At 33.6% G+C, this 19,958-nt stretch overlaps 1 protein-coding gene, 1 long non-coding RNA gene and 2 pseudogenes across 2 annotated transcripts; 1 reads left to right on the forward strand and 3 right to left on the reverse strand.

Annotated features, from left to right (window-relative positions):
* Positions 1 to 19,958, forward strand: part of LOC148210734 (uncharacterized) — a 57,936-nt pseudogene that overhangs the window by 10,758 nt on the left and 27,220 nt on the right.
* Positions 1,173 to 10,660, reverse strand: LOC148210735 (uncharacterized). The gene is made up of 13 exons (XM_088125854.1): positions 10,587 to 10,660; positions 5,567 to 5,932; positions 5,384 to 5,500; positions 4,828 to 5,313; positions 4,701 to 4,733; positions 4,388 to 4,618; positions 4,079 to 4,317; positions 3,804 to 3,974; positions 3,627 to 3,729; positions 3,489 to 3,537; positions 2,957 to 3,401; positions 1,509 to 1,598; positions 1,173 to 1,400 (listed from the first exon to the last, which is right to left on the reverse strand). The coding sequence occupies exons 4-6, from the start codon at positions 5,101 to 5,103 to the stop codon at positions 4,415 to 4,417; spliced, it is 513 nt and encodes a 170-aa protein (XP_087981980.1). The 5' UTR covers positions 5,104 to 5,313; positions 5,384 to 5,500; positions 5,567 to 5,932; positions 10,587 to 10,660; the 3' UTR covers positions 1,173 to 1,400; positions 1,509 to 1,598; positions 2,957 to 3,401; positions 3,489 to 3,537; positions 3,627 to 3,729; positions 3,804 to 3,974; positions 4,079 to 4,317; positions 4,388 to 4,414.
* On the reverse strand, positions 6,048 to 13,514 carry LOC148210736 (uncharacterized; annotated as a pseudogene).
* Positions 13,815 to 15,492, reverse strand: LOC148210737 (uncharacterized). Its single transcript, XR_015791961.1, has 3 exons — positions 15,381 to 15,492; positions 14,751 to 14,805; positions 13,815 to 14,010 (listed from the first exon to the last, which is right to left on the reverse strand). It is a non-coding gene; the product is annotated as an uncharacterized LOC148210737 (long non-coding RNA).

The following is a 19,958-nucleotide window of genomic DNA, read 5'->3' on the forward strand; positions in this document are numbered from 1 at the left end:
ATGGCATGTTTTTTAAGTTTATAAATTATAAAAGATCATAATAGTCTAAAGATATTTTTTCAATATATAATAAACATGAATCTATAAGACATTTGAATTACTAAATTAAAATTAACATATGCACAAAAATTTTAAATAAAATAACATAATAATGCTAAATATAAAAAAAATATTAACAAATACAAAAAAAAAAATAATAATATAGCAATTATAAAATAACAAAAACAAAACAATAGTAACAAAATTATAAAAAATAAAAACTAAATCAATACACACATCCTTGAATATAGATTGGTCTTATTAGACAAACATCATTATTTAACTTCATCAGAGTAAAATTATAACCGTATACAAATCAAGATACAACTTCGATATATAAATCTGATTCCAAACTGAATATATCGTGTATGAGTTGCTTTCAAGGTTAGAGAAACTTTAAAAGCTAGAAAATGAGGGAGCAATAGTAGAAAGTTGGCCTTCAATGACAGTTAAATTCTGTCATTAACATAATTCATGACAATTATGTAATTGTCATCTATTAAGGCATCAAGAAAGAGAAGAATATGACAAATTTGAAAAATTATCATCAATACATTTTCAACTACACTACAGTTATAATTTGTCATGAATAGATTTTCAAGCACAATTAATAAATGTCATGGAAAGTCATTTAATTACAATTTATAAGTGTCACTAAAACAATCAAATATTTTTGTCATCCTGTCAATAAATACCTAAAGATGAGAGTTTATAAATTGTCATGAACTAGTATTTAATGACAGTTAAATATTGACATGAATTTTTTTTAACGATTATTTATAACTGTCATGAAAACTTTTGTAGTGATAGTTTTAATAGTCAATATTGCCAGTTTTAACAATCACGAAAAATTGTATAATGACAACTTAAAAATGTCATGCAACATTAAATAATGACATTCGATATATGTCACATAAAGATTTACAACGACAATTTAAAACTATCATGATATACTTAATAATGTCAACATTTAATTGTCAAGTAACGGTTTTAAATGTTTTTTATTTTTTTGTCACGAAACATATTTTGTTGACATTTATAAATGTAACTTTTCATATAAACTTGTTTTGAAATGTTTCTAAAAATCGCTTTCCATAGTTGTACATGTACCTGTCAATTGTGACGTATTTTACATACAAAAACATATATATCCATTAGTACACCAGCCCACCTACAAATATAAAGTGTATACATATAGTAAATTATATATACATCAACGAAGGTTTTTCATATCCATCAACCCCGTACATAAACAAACTATATCAAGTAACTACTAACCCAACCAAAAATGGCCCAACAGTCATCTTTTAAATATTCCAAGTAGCTACCTGTCGTGGTTCTCCAGGCTCTTCTTGGAAGACCTAAGCAATAGACGGAAACTTCAAATATTTCACAATAGTATATGCAAAAGGTCAAACTACAACAAATATGGCTAACATATTACTATTATATGTTGTTAGAGTTCATACCGTGTAAACATGAAAGGTCAAACTACAAAATGTAGCTAACATATTACAGAAACCCTCGGCCCTGCTTCCTTCAACTCTCGCTCCCACATGCTGAACAACATATTCAAAACAAACAATTAAGAAAACACGAATCTAACTTCGGCAAATATACACAAAAGTGGAGAACCTAAACTTTCAAATCTCTTACACTGAGTTTACTTCATCTTTCTACTCATTGTAAAGGTTAACATAGTAGAAAAGATAATTATATTTCAGACCTTCGGAATCAACACACTTTCATAGCCTTTATGTAGTGCCAGAGAGCTAACAATCACAACGCACCTATGATATTTTTCTTTCCTTCAAATCACTCACACAAAACCCTTCTTTCACAAAAATAAAGACGCAAAAAGGCAATATCAAACAGTTTTTGAAATTCTCAAAAACTAAAGACTTTACCCAAATAAAAACTGATTTAGGAACAACACAGATGTTGAACACTAACAAACAAAAACAATCTACTTATCTAAACCTTAATTGGTTATCTTTGCTACAGGATAACCAGAAAATTATCCCACTAGACTTCCAACTATATGCATGACATAAATATGAACAATAAGTCTTAATTGGCTATCTTTGCTGCAGGATAGCTACACAATTATCCAACTAAACTTTAAACCACACAACTATCCAAGGAGACATTATACTATATGCATGACACATATAAACACTAAGTCTTAATTGGCTACTTGCACAATCTTACATAAGCAAGTCAAGCCTAAAATCAATGCACGATATTCACAAAAGAGACCACATAAGTAGCCAAAACGGGAGAGAAAGACAACCAGAAACAAGATATGAACACACCAATCTAAACAACATAGCTTTAACAAACACAAACGAAACGGAAACATTATCTAGCACATTTCTCACTGCAAGAACAAGCTTTCACAATTAGTAAAAGTAATGAAAGGAAAGAATATGCAAGAAAAAAAAGTTTGAACACACTCCACTATTGCCAAAGTGCTAACTTGCAAAAAAACAATAGAAAATAAAAACTAAAACTGAAGGAGGGACAGAACAAATGAAAACTAAGTGCTTCCTCCCCTCCCAATAATAAAATTAAGGGAATGATCACCCTTTGTCTTTTGCACTATATTTATGTACATCATTTTCTCTTATTCAATTGAATGCAATTTATTGCTTTAGTAATCATTCTGATCTCCTCCAATGTAGTACCCATGTATTTTATTTTCTTTCTCCACACCAAAATGAAACAAAACTATATATATACATTCTCTATTCCTTGAGAAGACATGAAAAAATAATGCCTAACTAACTTTATGGGGTGGTAAATGACACAACGAATAATTCTACTATGAACAACATGCTTCTAAGATCATACGATATGTTTCAACTCAAGAATATAGTCAATAACATGAGGCGTTAACAGTGACCAAGAACCATACCTCAATATGCCGTTACAGTATATGTTGTTCATGCTAAGTGTATTGCCCAAAAGTATTCGATCAAATCTTTCACTCAACAAAAATTTTCAATCTCCAACATGCGGAGGCCAACAAAACGACAATGAGTGACTTGAATGGGGAAGCCAAAAAACAAGACAGCACATATACTACGAAAAGTATATGTGCGAGAGTATGAACTCTGCCAACTTCTTCCTAATCATATCCAAGTGCTCCTGTATGTAACACTGCGATGTCCCTTTCATCTATACATATTTATATCAAAGTCAAAGCAATACAATGTGAGAATATATATTATTATTCAAACATTCACACTATGCTATATACGTACACATTATGGGATTGTTGAGTTACGGGCGAAGACTATGTCACGCATGAACCGCATGACATAGTATCCACATTCTATTGCATTCGGTTGTTTTGGGCACTGTTAATATAACATATAAATAATACACCGCAATGAATAAGTTACATATAAATCCAGACAAATAATTGAACTCCAAAAACGCTTTACCGGTACACGCTTCAGAGCAAATGGTTTTATCTGTATATTTCTTACAGCCCTACACCAAGTGACTCATATAAGATAATTCATCATTATATATGCTAATAAATATTCAATACTACATGAGGAGGCATGCAGTATACTTACATGGTGATGACACTAAGAATATCGTTTGTCAGGTGATTTCTCATCGAGTCAAGAAAAAATGTCATATTCTTTGCGGGAGACATCGTTATCAACGTCCAATGATCTATTCAAATTCAAGTTAATAATTACTTATTGGCACGTCCAAAATATTTATCTATGGCAAAGACGAAAACTTACCTGGAATGATATGGAAACATCAGCAGTTGGTTCAACTCCAATTCTGAGAGTCTTTTAGTCAATACTTGCACGCGGTTTTCTTTAGACAGATTAGTTATGGAAGTGGCCCCAGCATCTAGAAACTTGTACGAACTTGACTCATTTTCGTTGCCCAACGATCTATGTAAGAACCTACACAAAGGCGTTGAAAGTTCAGTATTTAATAAAACAATATATTGATCAACATAACGTACTCTACAACCAATAGAAAATCAACTTGAAAGCGATTAGCTTACGTTGTGTAGGCATCAATGCATGGAGTAGTTGTCGGTTCCATATGAAACAACTTCTGTACATCATCCACCATGATAAACAACTTATGTTCACGACCGAACACATCCTTTGATATAATCATTTGAATTCCCCTTCCAAGGTAGTTTATCTCACGAGTTAATCATGTTAAACTAACGGGCGTGGGTTGTGTTGGAGATTTTCCAGTTGCCAAACTGAACAGCTCCCTCAAATGTTTTATTTCCTTCAATTCAAGATAATATGGTTGTTAACGATGAATTAATGAATTCTTACAATCAACTACGAGATGTTACCTTCTCTTTATCGGATATGACTAGACTTTATGGCCATAATATATGTGAACCTATTTCTTGCGAGAGAATATCATTTCCTCCATGAGTCGGAATTGGAAGTCGAGAGTCGTCATCAACCACCATGTCTATGGACACTTTCACGTTTCCATCATTCCTCCCAGATTCAAATATAGTGCCCGCAGCGACAACATTATCGATGGACCCAAGTGTCACACGACAATGAGTTCCCTCCTGTATCGAAAACAATATTTATAAGCAGTTAACGACGTTATATTTCTTGTTTCCCTAAATTGAAAAGCTGGTGAACACTTACCTTGAACTCCAAAGTTTCTTCCTTGTCCAATATCTTCAAGTGAACACATAAAGTAACATTAGTTAAGTATTGGTAACTACGTGCATTATATTTCTTATAAGAAAACTTGGTAAACATAAAAATTTACCTCATATATATTCTCCTTTTTTAAAACCTTTTCATCTTGCTCATGCTTCAATAAAGTACCACGCTTTGATTGAGGAGATTTTTTTGAAGCGTTTTTAGATGGTGTGGTACGCTTTGACTGAGGAGATTTCTTTAGAGCATTTTTAGATGGTGTGGTACGCTTCGGTTTAGGAGATTTTTTTGGAGTCTTCTTAGCTGGCGTGCCATGTTTTGATTTTGGGGAACCTTTTTCATGCTTCTTCAGTTTTGCTTGAAGTTCTTTCACAAGAGTTGTCATTCGATCATACTCTTCGATGTCCACCTTTTTCTCTCCTACTGGGGGCGCTGAGTGTTTGGTTGGATCATGGAAGTACTGGATTTTTTATATGTCCCGACCCACTACTCTAACAAGTCCAGGCCGATCCCGACTGCCTAGTGCGATGGATAACAAATCCCCATATTTGTCCACATTCTCTTCTTCCAAGCCTTGCGTTATCATGAGATCATCCTATAATTGTAACAGCAAATATAAGTTCAAACAATTATTATTCGTGCTTAAACATTAATATAACACTTACCATACACTCTACGACTTTCTGTGTCGGTTCATGCACAATCTTCCCCTCGCGATTCGTTCGAGCCTTCTTCCATAAGATGCAACGATCTGATGGTCTCTCATGTGATGCATCAATTTTCTACACACATAGTTAAATTTAGTTAATAAGTATTGCTTAAAATGTTATAATAAATATATAACGTACCAATTCCTCAGCAAGGTTTGCATAACCCTTCCGCGACATGCAATGGTTATACACGTGTTTTTTACGCTTTTCTCTGTTCGTCTCACTTTCTCTTTGCATAAAGGCGTTAATGTATCGGTGTACTACATTTTCTGATCTAGAACATACATAAATGATGTGCAAAGTATCCAGATTCTTATCCGTACCTCAAAGTCTTCAGTCAATCTAGATTTCACGAACACTTCCCAATGTTGTTGCGAAATATGCAAGTAGTCTTTCGGAGGAGCTTTTAATTTATCCTTGTCGTTTATGAATGGCTTAATGAACTTGTTCGTGAGCCTGTACTTAAAGTTTCTAAAAGCAATCCCAGCCACTTGAACTGATTGCCTACGGAAAACAAAAAGACAACAGTTCACACGTGTTAGAATTTTATTAACACAACAACAAATAAAAAATTATAAAATATTGTATATACGTACTTAATACATAATTAAATATCAACTCATGTGCCTTCACAATCTTCTCTTGTATATAGTGGGTCATTTTCATCAACTTTAGCTGATGGTATGTCCTTCGAGATTGAAGTATAGTGCAGCGAAGAATCATCAAGATCATCCTCGGAATAAGTGTAACTGAAGTCTTTCATTGAGGGTGTCACTACGATTGACCATTGTACATCACTTGGATCTTCTACATAGAAAACCTGCCTAGCTTGTGATGTCAGTATGAATGAATCTGACGTGTGTCCAATACGATTTAGATCAACTAGTGTAAATCCAAGTTCGTCTATTCTAACGCCGTTGTGGTTTTCAACCCAATCACATTTAAATAGTGGAAGTTTAAATGTGTTGTAGCTAATCTCCCATATCTCTTGAATGACCCCATAGAATAACATGTCTCTAACTATTGGATTCTTATTTTTTGCACTAGACACTTGAATTGTCGTGGCAACTAAGCTTACCCCACTATTTTGGAAACTTCTAATATTGTCACGTTTTTTGGTGCTATAAGAACATCCATTCATCCTATAGCCGTCATACATCCTAACCTCTGGGTTAGGCCCATGAGCCATCCAGCGCAAGGTTTCCGAAATGCATTTACCGTCTGTAATTTCGCTCATCGCCTATGGAAAGGGAAAAAAAAGTCACATCTGATTATACTGCATACCTATCAAGTGTATAAGATATCTGAATTATGGACATTGTTCACCTTATCACGTATCCAGTTGTCGAAGCTTCTGGTGTGTTCATTCTCAAGCCACTTCATATTATTTGACCTACTTGGATTTTCCTCTTCAAATGTTTCATGTGTTGTCTGCAACAAATGTTGAGTGTTATGAAAATCTTCAACTGAAAGACACTTATGAGATTGAAATCTTAATACCTTCGATATGGTTCCACTTCTTCAGTGTTCTCCAGTACATAAATATGAGCTTCTTTTAGATGTTCAACACTCAGCTTTACGTATGATCCAGCTTATAAAGGCCTATCACGGAGACTCTCTCCTACATTGTTTTGAGAGCCCAGTCCAACTGCATCTAGTCCAAAAATAAACTCAGTGCAAAATTCAACAGCTTCCTCCACTATATATATGACTGTGCAATACTTCCTTCAGGACGATTTCTATTCTGCACATATCCCTTCAATACTTTCATATATCGTTCACATGGATACATCCACCTTAAATAGACAGGCCCACAAAGTTTAACTTCTCTCACAAGGTAAATAGTAAGATGCACCATTACATCGAAAAATGAAGGTGGGAAGTACTTCTCCAATAGACATAATGTGACCACTATATCATCTTGCAATTTATCCAATTCTTCAACATTCACAATTTTAGAACATATTCGGTTGAAGAATAAACACAACCTGATAATGGTATATCGCACATGCTTCGGTAGAACTGAGCGTAGCGCGATTGGAAGTAGTTGTTGCATCAAAACATGACAATCATGAGATTTCAGCTGGTTGAGTTTCAAGTCTTCTAAAGAGACAAGACTCCTAAGGAGTACCCTTCAGGAACTTTGACATCATACAAAGTCTTATATAAAGTTCTTTTCTCCTATCTTGATAATGCGTGACAGGCAGGAGGTATATAAGTTCTTTTCCCTCTCGTTACTGGTGCAAATTCAGTGCGAATATTCATCTCAACCAGGTCAAGCCTAGCATTTATTCCGTCTTTACCTTTTCCTGGAATGTCCAATAATGTTCCCATGATATTTATACACACATTCTTCTCGATATACATTATATCCAGACAATGTCTGACATGCAACTTATTCCAATATGGGAGTTGAAAGAATGCCGATTTTCTCTTCCAATACCTATTGGCAGTTTGCCAGCTCAACTTATTGTTGTCTTTCTTACCCCTTGGGAAGTTCATGTCAGTAAGTATTCTAAAAATAGCATCTCCCAACAAAGGTTGTGGAGCATTTGCACGCTCTTGCCTACCATTAAATGCTGTTTTTTGTTTTCTATATGGATGATATCTTGGTAAAAATCTTCTATGTCCCATGTACACATTCTTTTTCCCATGAACCAACCGTATTGAAGAAGTGTTAGTGCCACATATCAAGTAAGCTTTATAACCCTTCACAATGAATCCACATAAGTTTCCATATGCTGGAAAGTCGTTAATAGTCCACAACAAGACAGCTTTTAGAATAAACGATTCTTGTTTGTGCGCATCATAACACTGAACTCCATCTTCCCACAAAAGTTTCAAGTTCTCAATCAACGAAGCTAGATATATATTTATATCGTACCCCGGTTGTTTCGGTCCTGAAATTAACATGGTCAACATCAAGAACTTTCTCTTCGTGCACAACCATGGTGGAAGGTTATATATTGTAGTTATCACTGGCCAACAACTATATTTATTTTTCCTATCCCCATATGGGTTAACACCATCCGTTGATAAGCCCAAACGTAAATTTCTTGATTCCAAACCAAAATCCGGCCAAAGGTGATCTATCAACCTCTAAGAGGGAGAGCCAGTTGGATGTCGCAAAACCCCATCTAGTTTCCTACCGATACTGTGCCATGTCAAATTCTAAGCATGATCGGAGCTCCTAAATAGTCTAACGAATCTTGGAATTATCGGAAAGTACCACAACTGCTTTGTGGGAACTCCTTCTTTCTCCTTAGTTGTATCCTTATTTAATTTCCACCTAGCCAAACTACAATAAGGACATCGGTTCATGCGTGCGTATTCCTTTGTATATCAGCAACAATCATTAGGACATGCATCAATTTTCTCATAATTCAAACCCAGAGAACACAATGTTTTTTTTGCCTCGTACATGGATTTCGGCATTTCATTCAATTCTGGTAAGAGGTCACTAATTACAAATAGTAATTCTGAAAAACTGGAATTGGTCCATGAATATCGTACTTTCAGGTTGTATACTCTTACTAAAGCTGACAATTTCATGAACTTTTTACATCCAGGGTATAATGGTTTCTTAGCATTATCAAACATATTTTCAAACGATTTCGGTACATGTGAAATTCCATCATAAACAGTCTAAACCATGTCAATCACATTGAACAAATCATTATCATCTTCGTGATTCTTATTGAACTCACCATTCAACCTATCCTCATCTGTTCTAGGTGCATGTTCTTCACCATGCTAGAACCATACCCTATAGCTCCGATCAATACCGTGTTCGTACAAGTGATTTCTAATGGTTGCAGCATCCTTATCTATACGGTTTTCACATTTCAAGCAGGGACAACGTATAACCTTAGAACCATTTGCATGATGGAACCCAAATTCAATGAATGACTCGACTCCTAACTCATAATCCTCAGACAATCTATTTTTTCATCCATGATTTGTCCATTTTCCTGATATTAGGCAACTTATTAAATGATGACGTAAACAATTTGCGGATGATAATATGTAAAAGATAGAAACTACAGGTCGAGACTAATTTTAAGGTTTATTCAAAGTACATCAAATATGTACAGTATGATTAAACTTGTTGTCAAACTTCAAGAACAGGAGATCATCCCATGAAAGGCATCGTAGGGAGGACCATCCCAATGAAGAAACTACCATGACGTATAATGGTCATTAAAAGGAAAAGTTTCCTAGAAACAAACAAACTTGCAAAGATATGGAGGCTAGCAAATATCTAAATATAGTATCTAACTTGGTTAGTCTAACAATTAGACAACTCTCATAAGATATAATTTAACTAAACTAACATGGAAAAAATAGAAACCTTCCTATTTTTATTTCTATTCCTATTTCATATTCCCTAAAATATAGCAAATAAACACATTTGTTTTTTTTTCTTCCCCACTCATTTTCCTTGTGTATATAGCAAAGGGATTCAAGAAAAATTATTATGATTGTTGTGTATAGAAGAAAGTCTTTACTAGTGATGTCTTTGTTCTACTCCTCCTCTATGTCGATGACATCTTGATAGCTTCTAAAGATAAAAGCGAGATTGAGAAGATAAAATATGAACTTATAAGTGAATTTGAGATGAAAGACTTGGGCCAAGGCAAGAAAATTCTGGGTATGGAGCTTCATAGAGGCTGTCCAAGAAACTCATATTATTGTTTATATCACAAGCTGAATACTTGAACAAGGTGATAAATCGTTTCCATTTGGAGCTTGCTAAGACAGTTAAAACTATATTAGCCCAACATTTTAAGCTGTCAACATGTCAGTTTCCTTCTACATAAGATGAAATTGAAGAACCGTTTGTCAGTTCCATATGATAGTTTAATAGGAAGCCTTATGTATGAGACGATTTGTAAACTCTAACATATCTTAATGAAACAATACTAGACAACATATGCTTTAGAGTTATAAAACTAGCAGCAAATATTTTTACAAAAAATTGTTAAGGTGAAAGTTAGCCTATGTTTAAAAACCATAACTTCCATGAACTAAGATGGCATAATAATTACATCTATGCATTCAGTCCACTAAAAGAGATAAAAAATTAAATGGGAAAACAATCAATTACAAATTAACTCATACCAATAATTATTCAATTGAGAAGAATGAAAGCACTTACATGTCTTGTTCTCAAAGTTTCAATATTAGATAGACCTTTATTTCTAAATCCTTGCCATCAGCTGCACCAAGCCTATATAATGAAATAATAACATGATGAGAAATTAATTAGAAAACCTTCTTGTCGAAACCATGAACTCAACTAGCCCGAAGCACATCATCAATCTCAGAGCAGCCAATATTCAGCTTATAACAGTCAAACATATTTCCATAACCAGAACATGTAAATTTTTCAAAATGAAACACAACCTCTCCTACGACGAACATATATCCAACAGGCTTCTCACAAAAGTTCAGCATGCTTTTCAAACACAACCAAGCAAACGACAACATAACAACAAGCTTTAAAAGCCACAACCACCAATATAAACTCAGCATGCTTTAGCCCTACAACCTCATCACAAATATTCAATAAGTTTTTAGGAACACAACCAAGCAAGCAACTTAGTAAACACCATTTGGAAACACGTCCATCAATTCCAGAAAACAGTATTTAATCCCACGTGTTCAGAACTAAACAAGAACCAACATGTGTATCCAACAGTTCATTAACAATATAGCAAGTGTAGTTTAAAGTTTAACTAACTTCATGGCTACTTCATATACCTAACTCAGGATTGGTACAAGAGAACAGTACGTACATCGTCGTCGTATCACTATTATCTAACATCAGTACCTTCATCCATGTTAATAATATCAAGTTTAGGATGTATAATCAAAACCATAGGATTATCAGGATGAATAATCTCTCCTTTGTAATTAGTGAGTAAAACCATAGTTTAAATTGAACAAATCAGTGAATCATAGCAATGATCTCAGAATCCTTTTATCATCTATCTTCATATGCAGACATGGATGTACATTGCAGTCCCATTACTTCTGTATGTGAGTGATAGACTTATTATAAAATTCCACGAATTTTACCATAAAGTCAGTGTGAAAAAAGGTACAGAGATCTGCAACCCTTTTATCTTATCTTGGAAGTTCGGTCAAGCAAACTAAACAAATTCTTCGGTTGTACTCGAATTTTTCAGGGAGTATTATATAGTGGAAACGTTCTAGCACTATACTTGGCGAAACATTCGGGATTCAAGTACAAAAGTGGAATGTATCTCTTTGTTAAGTGCCCGGATATACCAAAATTTGAATGGTAATATCTCATATTTTAACATAAGAAGTTGATTATAGGGTTTGGAAGTTTGATTGCTTGAAATTGGGATTGTTTTCACTGGATACAGGCATCCATTCTCTATCACTTCTGCACCAGGAGATGACTATTTAAGTGTCCATATACGTGCAGTAGAAGACTGGACAAGAGAGCTCATAAATAGATTTAAATCCGTAATACATATTTCTACGATCAAGCTCTTGTGCCTTCTATTCTTTATCACCATTTGCTATTTTTCATCCATTTCTACACACTAAACAAGAACCAAACAATGAACAAAGTTGTCGCGGGTCAAAGCTGAAGGAAGAAAACGCACCTCAAGTCGAGCTTTTCGGAAGTTGCTGCGGGTCGAGTCAATCACTAAAGGAACATCAAGGATGGTGTGCGTGTTCGAGGTTCGTGAGTTGCCGTTGGATAGCTGAGCCGCCGAGAAAATCAATGAAAAGCGTTGAAGTCGCCGTGAAATCACGCAGAAGCTACCCACCGAGGAGGTGAACCAACTGTCGTCGAACACTCAAGCTGTCGTGGGTCATCGACTTTTTGAAGTGAGTAGGGCGCGGCTGCGTGATTTCACTGGAGAAGAAAACCGTGGGAAGGGGGGGGGCGCGGGGGGGTGGCGCGGCTGGTCACAAAGAGAGGGGAAGAAAGGATAAGATGGTCTAGGTTTTCCTTTTTTTTGTTTTGTTTTCTTTCCTTTTTTTTTCTAAGACCCAAATTAAAAAGAGGCCGTGGGTAAAACTAAAACTCTAATTTTCTTTAAAACTAACGATTTTTAGAAGAAAATCCCAAGCGAAAACACCAATGCAATTAGAATTAAAATTCATAACAAACTCACGTCAAGCCAGAATAAAATAAAAAAACAAAATGAAATGAAAGAAAATAATTTAGAATAAATTTGAAATAAATTATAATTCTTTGTGTTAAACGAAATCCCACTCTAAAAAGGATTTGAGAAAAATAATTAACTTTCAAAACCCAACCATAAAATACAAAACGGAAAATCAAATTCTCTAAACGTTGGATTAAGATTTAGTAAAAAAAAATCTCTTTAAAAAAAATTAAAACTTAATTCATCTCAATCTAATGAGATTGGACTTTAAGTTCTAATTTACCCAAAAATAGATCTCTGAAATTAGAAGATCCAGTAATTTAATTATCAGCTTAAAGGAAAATCCAAATGCACGGTTTAAATCTTAAAATAAAAATAACTCGAAAACTTGGGACGTTACAGAAGTCATCTTTCTCAATATCTTCTTCCCCAACATTAGAAGCCTCATCTTTCTCAAAAGAGTCTGGAATTGTAATATTTAAGAAAAACTATATTACCGATGCTATTTTAGAATGGTCAGGAATATTAATATGTCCCGAATATTTCGAAAATAGTCGGGAATTGTAATATTTAAAAAAATAAAAAAACAATAGCAACCAACAATTTATTAAAATATTGGTGTAAAGTCCACTATTCAACTTTTTTTCTAAAAATAGTCGGGAGTGGTAATTTAAAAAAATTAAGAAAAATTTTGTCCGACTATATAATAAAATAGTCGGGAATATAGACCTCTCCCGACTATTTCAAAAATCGTCGTCGGTAATGGTAATATATTGACACGACCCACCCTAAACACCTAACTATCGGACAACTTGTGCCGACCACAAACCCCCAACCATCCCCCAGCCATCTACACCTTCATCCTGATCAACTATATCCTCTTGTGAATCTACATGATGGTGGCTAGACTCACCAACTATGTCTTCTGCCATTGTATTCTGCCTACTAGGGACATGTTGAGTTTCAAATTTTTTAAACCTCCATGTTCTGCCCTCACGTAATAAAATAAAATGACATGCATATCACACAATTATAACATAAACCATTAATGCATCATCTATTCATGTTATACAGGATCTTTCTTTTGCTCTGATACCAAACTGACACGACCCGCCCTAAACACCTACTAACTATAAGACAAGTCGTGCCGACCACAGACCCCCAACCATCTACCAAGTCTTTAGTCAATTTCTTTCTAAATTTCTAATACTAATTTAGATTATTCTTCAACATATAAAACATAAAGTGTAACATAATTCATTTCGAAAATAACTACTCGGCCACGACTTCTAAACATGTTGTACAACCACAAAAGGTACAACTATTCCAGTATAAGTCATTCTAGATGTACATACAAAATGATATGCAAATTCTGAGACGGTGAGTGGCAGAAACTGGTCGGCTTTCTCTTTGAAACTCAGGTGCAGCCTGGTGGAGAAAAACAATGATAAATAGTGAGCTTGGAAGCTCAGTGAGTGGCATTTTATTAAGAAAATAGTTTCGTAAAACTTATTCCATAAAAACAACTGAAATTTCAATTCTTAAGATGAGCTTCATAAAGCTGAAGTAATAAACATTCTCGTTAAAACTTCAAATAACTTGAGCAACTAAAATTAAGTAATTTTCTGAACATAACTTGTAACAACATATACTTTCTAAAAACACTTTCTGAATACGTATCAAATATCTTCTTTCAAACCTAAAATAGGTTAAGAAAATTCAACACCGCATATGTACCCACATTCTATTCTGGTCTACTGGCGCAGAGTAATCTCAATACACACAGCAGAATAATTCTATTTCTGGATATACTATAGAAACACATTCACATAGCATACGAGTAATCACTTGGATACAACAATATGGTGGTTTGTAAACTTATTTCTGCATAAAATTCTCAATCTTATAAACAGTTCTAAAATTCTTCTTTTTCTTCTTTCTAAGAACATTTCTTTCTCAAATCACTTTTAAACATATTTCTTTCTAATCATGTTCAGTAAACACAACAGTTTCTCAGAAAATCATAAAACATTTCTATGTTCTCAGAAGCATTCATAAATTCTCAGCAAACTCAATTTCTGAGCAGAAATAATCAAACATACGTAATATATATTTTCTTGAAGTTCTATAATAGATATCTTAAAATAATTAGTAAAATAACCACTCACAATTCCTATGAACGAGGTGAATTGGGTTGGTACGCTGCTCCAATTTTCGATCGTCCTGAAATAATAACCAATGAAATTTCAATTCACACTCAATTTCCAATTAAACTCTACAATTCTTCGAATTAAACCATAAATTAAATCAATAACCCAATTCTCTCTCTACAATCCAATTACACTTCTTTCCCTCTCATTTTCCTTACAAATGGGACCCACAATACACAAATTCCAACTTGGTTATTAACCATTGGTTATACCCCAATTTATTTCCAACCAAAACCCACCTCACGTTTCCTTTGCTTCAATTTCCAATCATTTTCCTTTTTTTTTGTTTAATTCCCAACACATAGTCTTTCTCTCTTCTCTACATTATTCATCTTCTTCTTCCCAAACGGTGGCTTCTTCCCGTTCCATTTCCCTTTTTTTTCCTTCTTTGCAAATACCACCACCCAAATTTGTGATCAAAACACATAGAAAACCAAGTTCAACATCTATTTCAAGAAATCTCCTAGGCAAAGCAACAAACTCATAGACCATTTCATTCTAATCTCAAATAAACTTGTGATTCACAAACCCACAAAGTAAGGGAGTCCATATCCTAGAAATTCAGGGTTTAAAAATTCCAAAACTTACCAAAGTCAAGTTCCCAGCCTCAAACCGGTTTCAGAATCAACTTCAATTTCATCCTCCTTCCTCTGTTTCGTTTACGTTTCTTCCGTTTCTTTTTTTTTTCCTTCTCTTCTTTTTCTTTCGTTTTCTTCTCTTTTTCCTTTTTTTCTTTTGTTTTTCATCTCCACGTGGCTTCCTCCACAACACACACATCTCACTTTCCCACTTCTCTTTTCTTTTCTTTTCTTTTTCTTTAAAAAAAACTCAAAATTACGAAAACACCCTTACATATATAAAAACAAAATTTTACCCGAATATTAGGCAAAAGCGTCGGTAAGAGTAACTTCACCCAGTGTCGATAATAAAAGCGTGAAAAATATATTCCTTTCCTGATTATTTTATTCAATAGTCGGCAGAGTCTCTACTATTATTCTTTGATCGGGAAAAATATGTTTGCCCAGCGTCGAAAATAAAAGCGTTGGAAAAAACTCATAATTCTTGTAGTGTCGGCGATCGATTATGTGAATTTGCGTCATCTAGGTAACGGATCTTGAACGACGGCGCGAGGAAGATAATGAACTTTTGGTTTTTTGAAAAGAACATCGAAAACAGATGAGGAAGAAAGAAGTTCGCAAAATGGCGACAAGAATCTAATTAAAAAACAAATTCTAAAAACTAAGATTTAATTAAAAAAAATTTCTATCTAAACTTCAAAATTTTATGTTATAAAAATTTAAAGCTTTATGAACCAAAATAGTTCCAATTTAAACTCAAATTAATTCCTAACCATTCGATTAAGTTGACTACCTTTCATTCCAATAAAAAAAAATCAGGGTATAATTTAAATATGAATATTTTATTTACGGAATGCTTGGTGAAACTATAATTAACTTATATAATTTTTTTATAAAAATGTATTAATAGAGGGTTGAAAAAATAATTTAAATTCATAGAGCTCAAACTCAGGACTGAAGAGAGGAAGGGCACAATTACGCAAATAAGCATACCACTATAACAAATACCATTTTCTACTTGTTTCATGGAGTATTTGGGGAAACTATTAAGTCTATACTCGATGCGACCGGACAATCTCGAAATAATTAATATCGTTAACAAAGCTGCAGTTTTTCCGCCAGAAATGAAACGCGTTCAAAATCATTTGTTTTTGTATGACATACATTCTCAAGATGGTCTAGGTAATTGTCATGGAATACTTGAAATTTTTTTATTTTCATTGACGATTATAAAATATCATAAAAGCATGAAAATTTTCGTAAATTGCCGTTTTTTCCCGCCAAAATCACGCCTCCACCATTTCGTGACAGTTTTCCACTGTCATTGAAATTTCGATTTTCACGACAGTTTTTAATTGTCATAAAACTTACAAAATCCGAAAAATAGCATTTTTTCCGGCCAAAAATGCACCCCCATCATTTATAACAGTTTTTTTTTCATCCAAACTTTTTTACTGTTCACAACTGTCATGGAAGACCAACATAACATCATACGTCTGTCTTACTGGCTATTGGTGTTTTTTGTTCGGACCTTTACAATCAAAGATTTGTCATGCCAGACACACAACAATTGGTACGTTCACAATGCCTAACCCTTACGCACACCAACTAATATGGCACCCCCACCCCACCTTCACCCAGTTAAGAAAGGTATTCGGAGGACTCCGTGGCCTGTATACCGTGTGACCTGTTAGGTTTGACTTTTTGCCATAGAAACGTGACTGTTGAGGAATGTTTTACCATAAAACGAACATTTTTTTCATATTAAATTAAAAATGTTTACATATTTTTAAAATATGATATAAGGAGAATATTTATGGGTAATTTGTAATATAGGGTGTTTTGAGAAAAATTGGAGTAAAACGTAGTCAAACTTGACAAAAACTCATAGAATACCTATGTTGTAGGAACCATGCTCCTGGTGAATTGTTGGCATATTTTCCAAAACGTGTGTTTCACTTATGGATGGCACGAGAGTCATTTCACAAGTGTTTCGTTGGAATAAAATGAACCTAAATTGAGTTGTTTGATGCATCTCAACCCCTGTCAACCCTGTCCTCCTCTTTTGGTGGGGGGAGTTCAACCAATTTGGAGTCCTATATAAGGAGAGCCTCCCACTCCATTTCAGCAACCATTGTCATTCATTCCCAATTCCTTGAAGAGCTTTATCATTGAGTTTTAGTTTAAAATTCATTGTAGTTATTTTTCCTTTTTTATTCTATTTTATTTTTGAAAACTCTAGTGTTAATCTTGTCTTAATTAAAGTTATTTCATTTATTCTTCATCTATTTTATTCCTTTAACGTTTTTAGCGAGTTTAAACTCCCTTCAAGCTCGAAAAAAGAGAGGAAGTTATTCAAGCTCGAAAAAAGAGAGGAAGTTAATAGAACTCATTGTACGTTGTTTTATTTAAATTAATAGAAATTATTTCATGTTTTATTTTCTTTAATTATTCTCTAATTTAATCAACCTCTCTATGGAATGTTAGTTATGATCTAAATTAATTGAAATTATTTCATGTTTTATTTTCTTTAATTATTCTCTAATATAAATATGGCCCAAATCAGAGAGAACACTGTAGTTGTGGTAAAAAGAAACAAAGAGGGAGCATTTTATAACAGGCGCACCCCTCGTCTTCTATGAATCTAATCGATGTGGGACATCACGCTCCCTTTCCCTTAAGCGTAATATTCTTTTTTTTTTCTTCCTTCCTTCTTTATTTTAAATTACATGTTTTCTTTTAAATATATCTTCCCATACAAAATACTTAATTTCATATACTAATCAGTTGGTAGATATCTCGAACTAACGATTTTTTTTATTCCAGTTGAATTTTATTTTTGAATTCTTTTATTTTGATATAAACTTACCATACTTCTTCTTTTCAAATTTAATTACAAAATTTTCAAACTTATCCTCCAAATACCAAGCACAATTTCACTAGATCCTTAAATGTCGTATTTTTTTTATTAATTAAATTATTTGTCCTAGTTCATGTATTATAACGATTTGTATATAATAAAATTTTATATTTCGATTATGTAACTAAATCCTAAATTGGATTACAAATTAGAAATATAACCCTTTGCAAAAAATTATAAATATAACATAATTCAACGAACTTTAATTTTTAGTTCAATTATTTCCATATATTCTTCAACATTTCTATTGACTTCAACATTTCCATAGGTAAACTATTTTAACATAGGATGCTTTAAAAGTGATCAATATATCTTAATTTAGCCACAATTAAAATTTTATTTACTAATTCAAATAATTTCCATCAATTTTCAAAATTTTCGTAATTTTTCTTGAAATATCCGTGGACATTTCCGTAAAATCGAGACCTCGACATTTCTATCGACATCGACATTTGAAACCTTGGTTAGGCTAGGCTCTACAACAATCAAAAGCAGTTTGTGAAAGAGTAGAACTCAGATTTCCAGAATTAGCCAAGTAGCGCCTCATAATTTTTTCCCAAAGTGTATATTTTATGTATTTTTTTATCAAAACCAAGGCAAAAAGTGATAGCGCACTTTGCGAGCTACAATTCGTTAGACTTGTATTGTAATTAATTGTTAGCTTTTGTTTCTTTATGACATTATTTACGCACATAAGCTATATTTTGCAAGAATGAATAATCGTGAAGAAACAAAACATAAATTGATCAAATTGAGAGGAAAGTCATAGCCCAAGCAAATAGAAGACACTACGGCACTTAATAAAGTCCCAAAATCCAAGGAGACAGTGCCACGATGCTGCCACAGAGCGTCGTGGCGCTCCGAAGTTTAAATTTCGCATTTTTTGAATAGTTTAGTGTCATGGCGCTGCCACGACGATATTTTTCTTTCAAAAATAGGGTTTTGCAGTCGCCGAGAGGGAGGAATTTGGGATAGGTTTTTTGGCAGTTTTCCTTTTTGGCCAATATGGAGGGCACGTATACCATTGAAGAGCTTAGAAAATAGATTTTCAAGGCTTGGGATTGTGGAGATCGCTTCGGGGATGGACAATTGACACACCAACTTAATTTTTTCTCCTTTCGCTTGATTTTTATAGTTTTGTTATGGACTTCTCATTGTGATTAAATTGTTTTTCATTGAATATGACAAGCTAAACCTCTTGTCTTAGGGATTGATGTAGCCATTAAAATTTATGAATTGGTTATTTAGTTTTTCTTGATTGAATGTTTATGAATTTTCTATTTATGTTTCTCTATGCTTAATGCCTTTAATCTACTGGTCATAGATTGATTGATTTTAGACTTGAAATCTTACGCTCCGGAGAGGTGGGTTAGAGTTAGAAGTGGGATGCATAACAAAACGGATTTTAAGATCGGGAAATTTAGAAGTCTTTTAGATATCCTTAGAAGACTTGTTCAATAAAGCCTTTACTTTTTATAGAAACTAGATATGGATATTGGTTTCTTAATTGGTAGAGAGAATTAGCTTGAGATTTGAGAGTTCTTGGCATATATAATTAATAATTTGTTCAATTTTGAGGAATTAAGGGCCCGTCTGATAACCATTTCCGTTTTTTGTTTTTTGTCTTTTTGTTTTTTAGTTTTTGGTTTTTGGTTTTATGTTTTTAAA

Source organism: Momordica charantia, assembly GCF_013281855.1.
Source record: "Momordica charantia cultivar OHB3-1 chromosome 6 unlocalized genomic scaffold, Mcharantia_2.0 BLBB01000006.1, whole genome shotgun sequence".
In the NCBI taxonomy this organism is placed as follows: Eukaryota; Viridiplantae; Streptophyta; class Magnoliopsida; order Cucurbitales; family Cucurbitaceae; genus Momordica; species Momordica charantia.

What these genes read in the sequence shown, in the direction of transcription:
- LOC148210735 (XM_088125854.1), bottom strand. Translation starts at nt 5,103, where the DNA reads ATGACAACTCTTGTGAAAGAACTTCAAGCAAAACTGAAGAAGCATGAA. An exon ending in AAAAGGAGAATATATATGAG is followed by an intron (nt 4,734 to 4,827) that starts GTAAATTTTTAT and finishes GTTCACTTGAAG; the next exon opens with ATATTGGACAAGGAAGAAAC. An exon ending in AAGAAACTTTGGAGTTCAAG is followed by an intron (nt 4,619 to 4,700) that starts GTAAGTGTTCAC and finishes TTTTCGATACAG; the next exon opens with GAGGGAACTCATTGTCGTGT.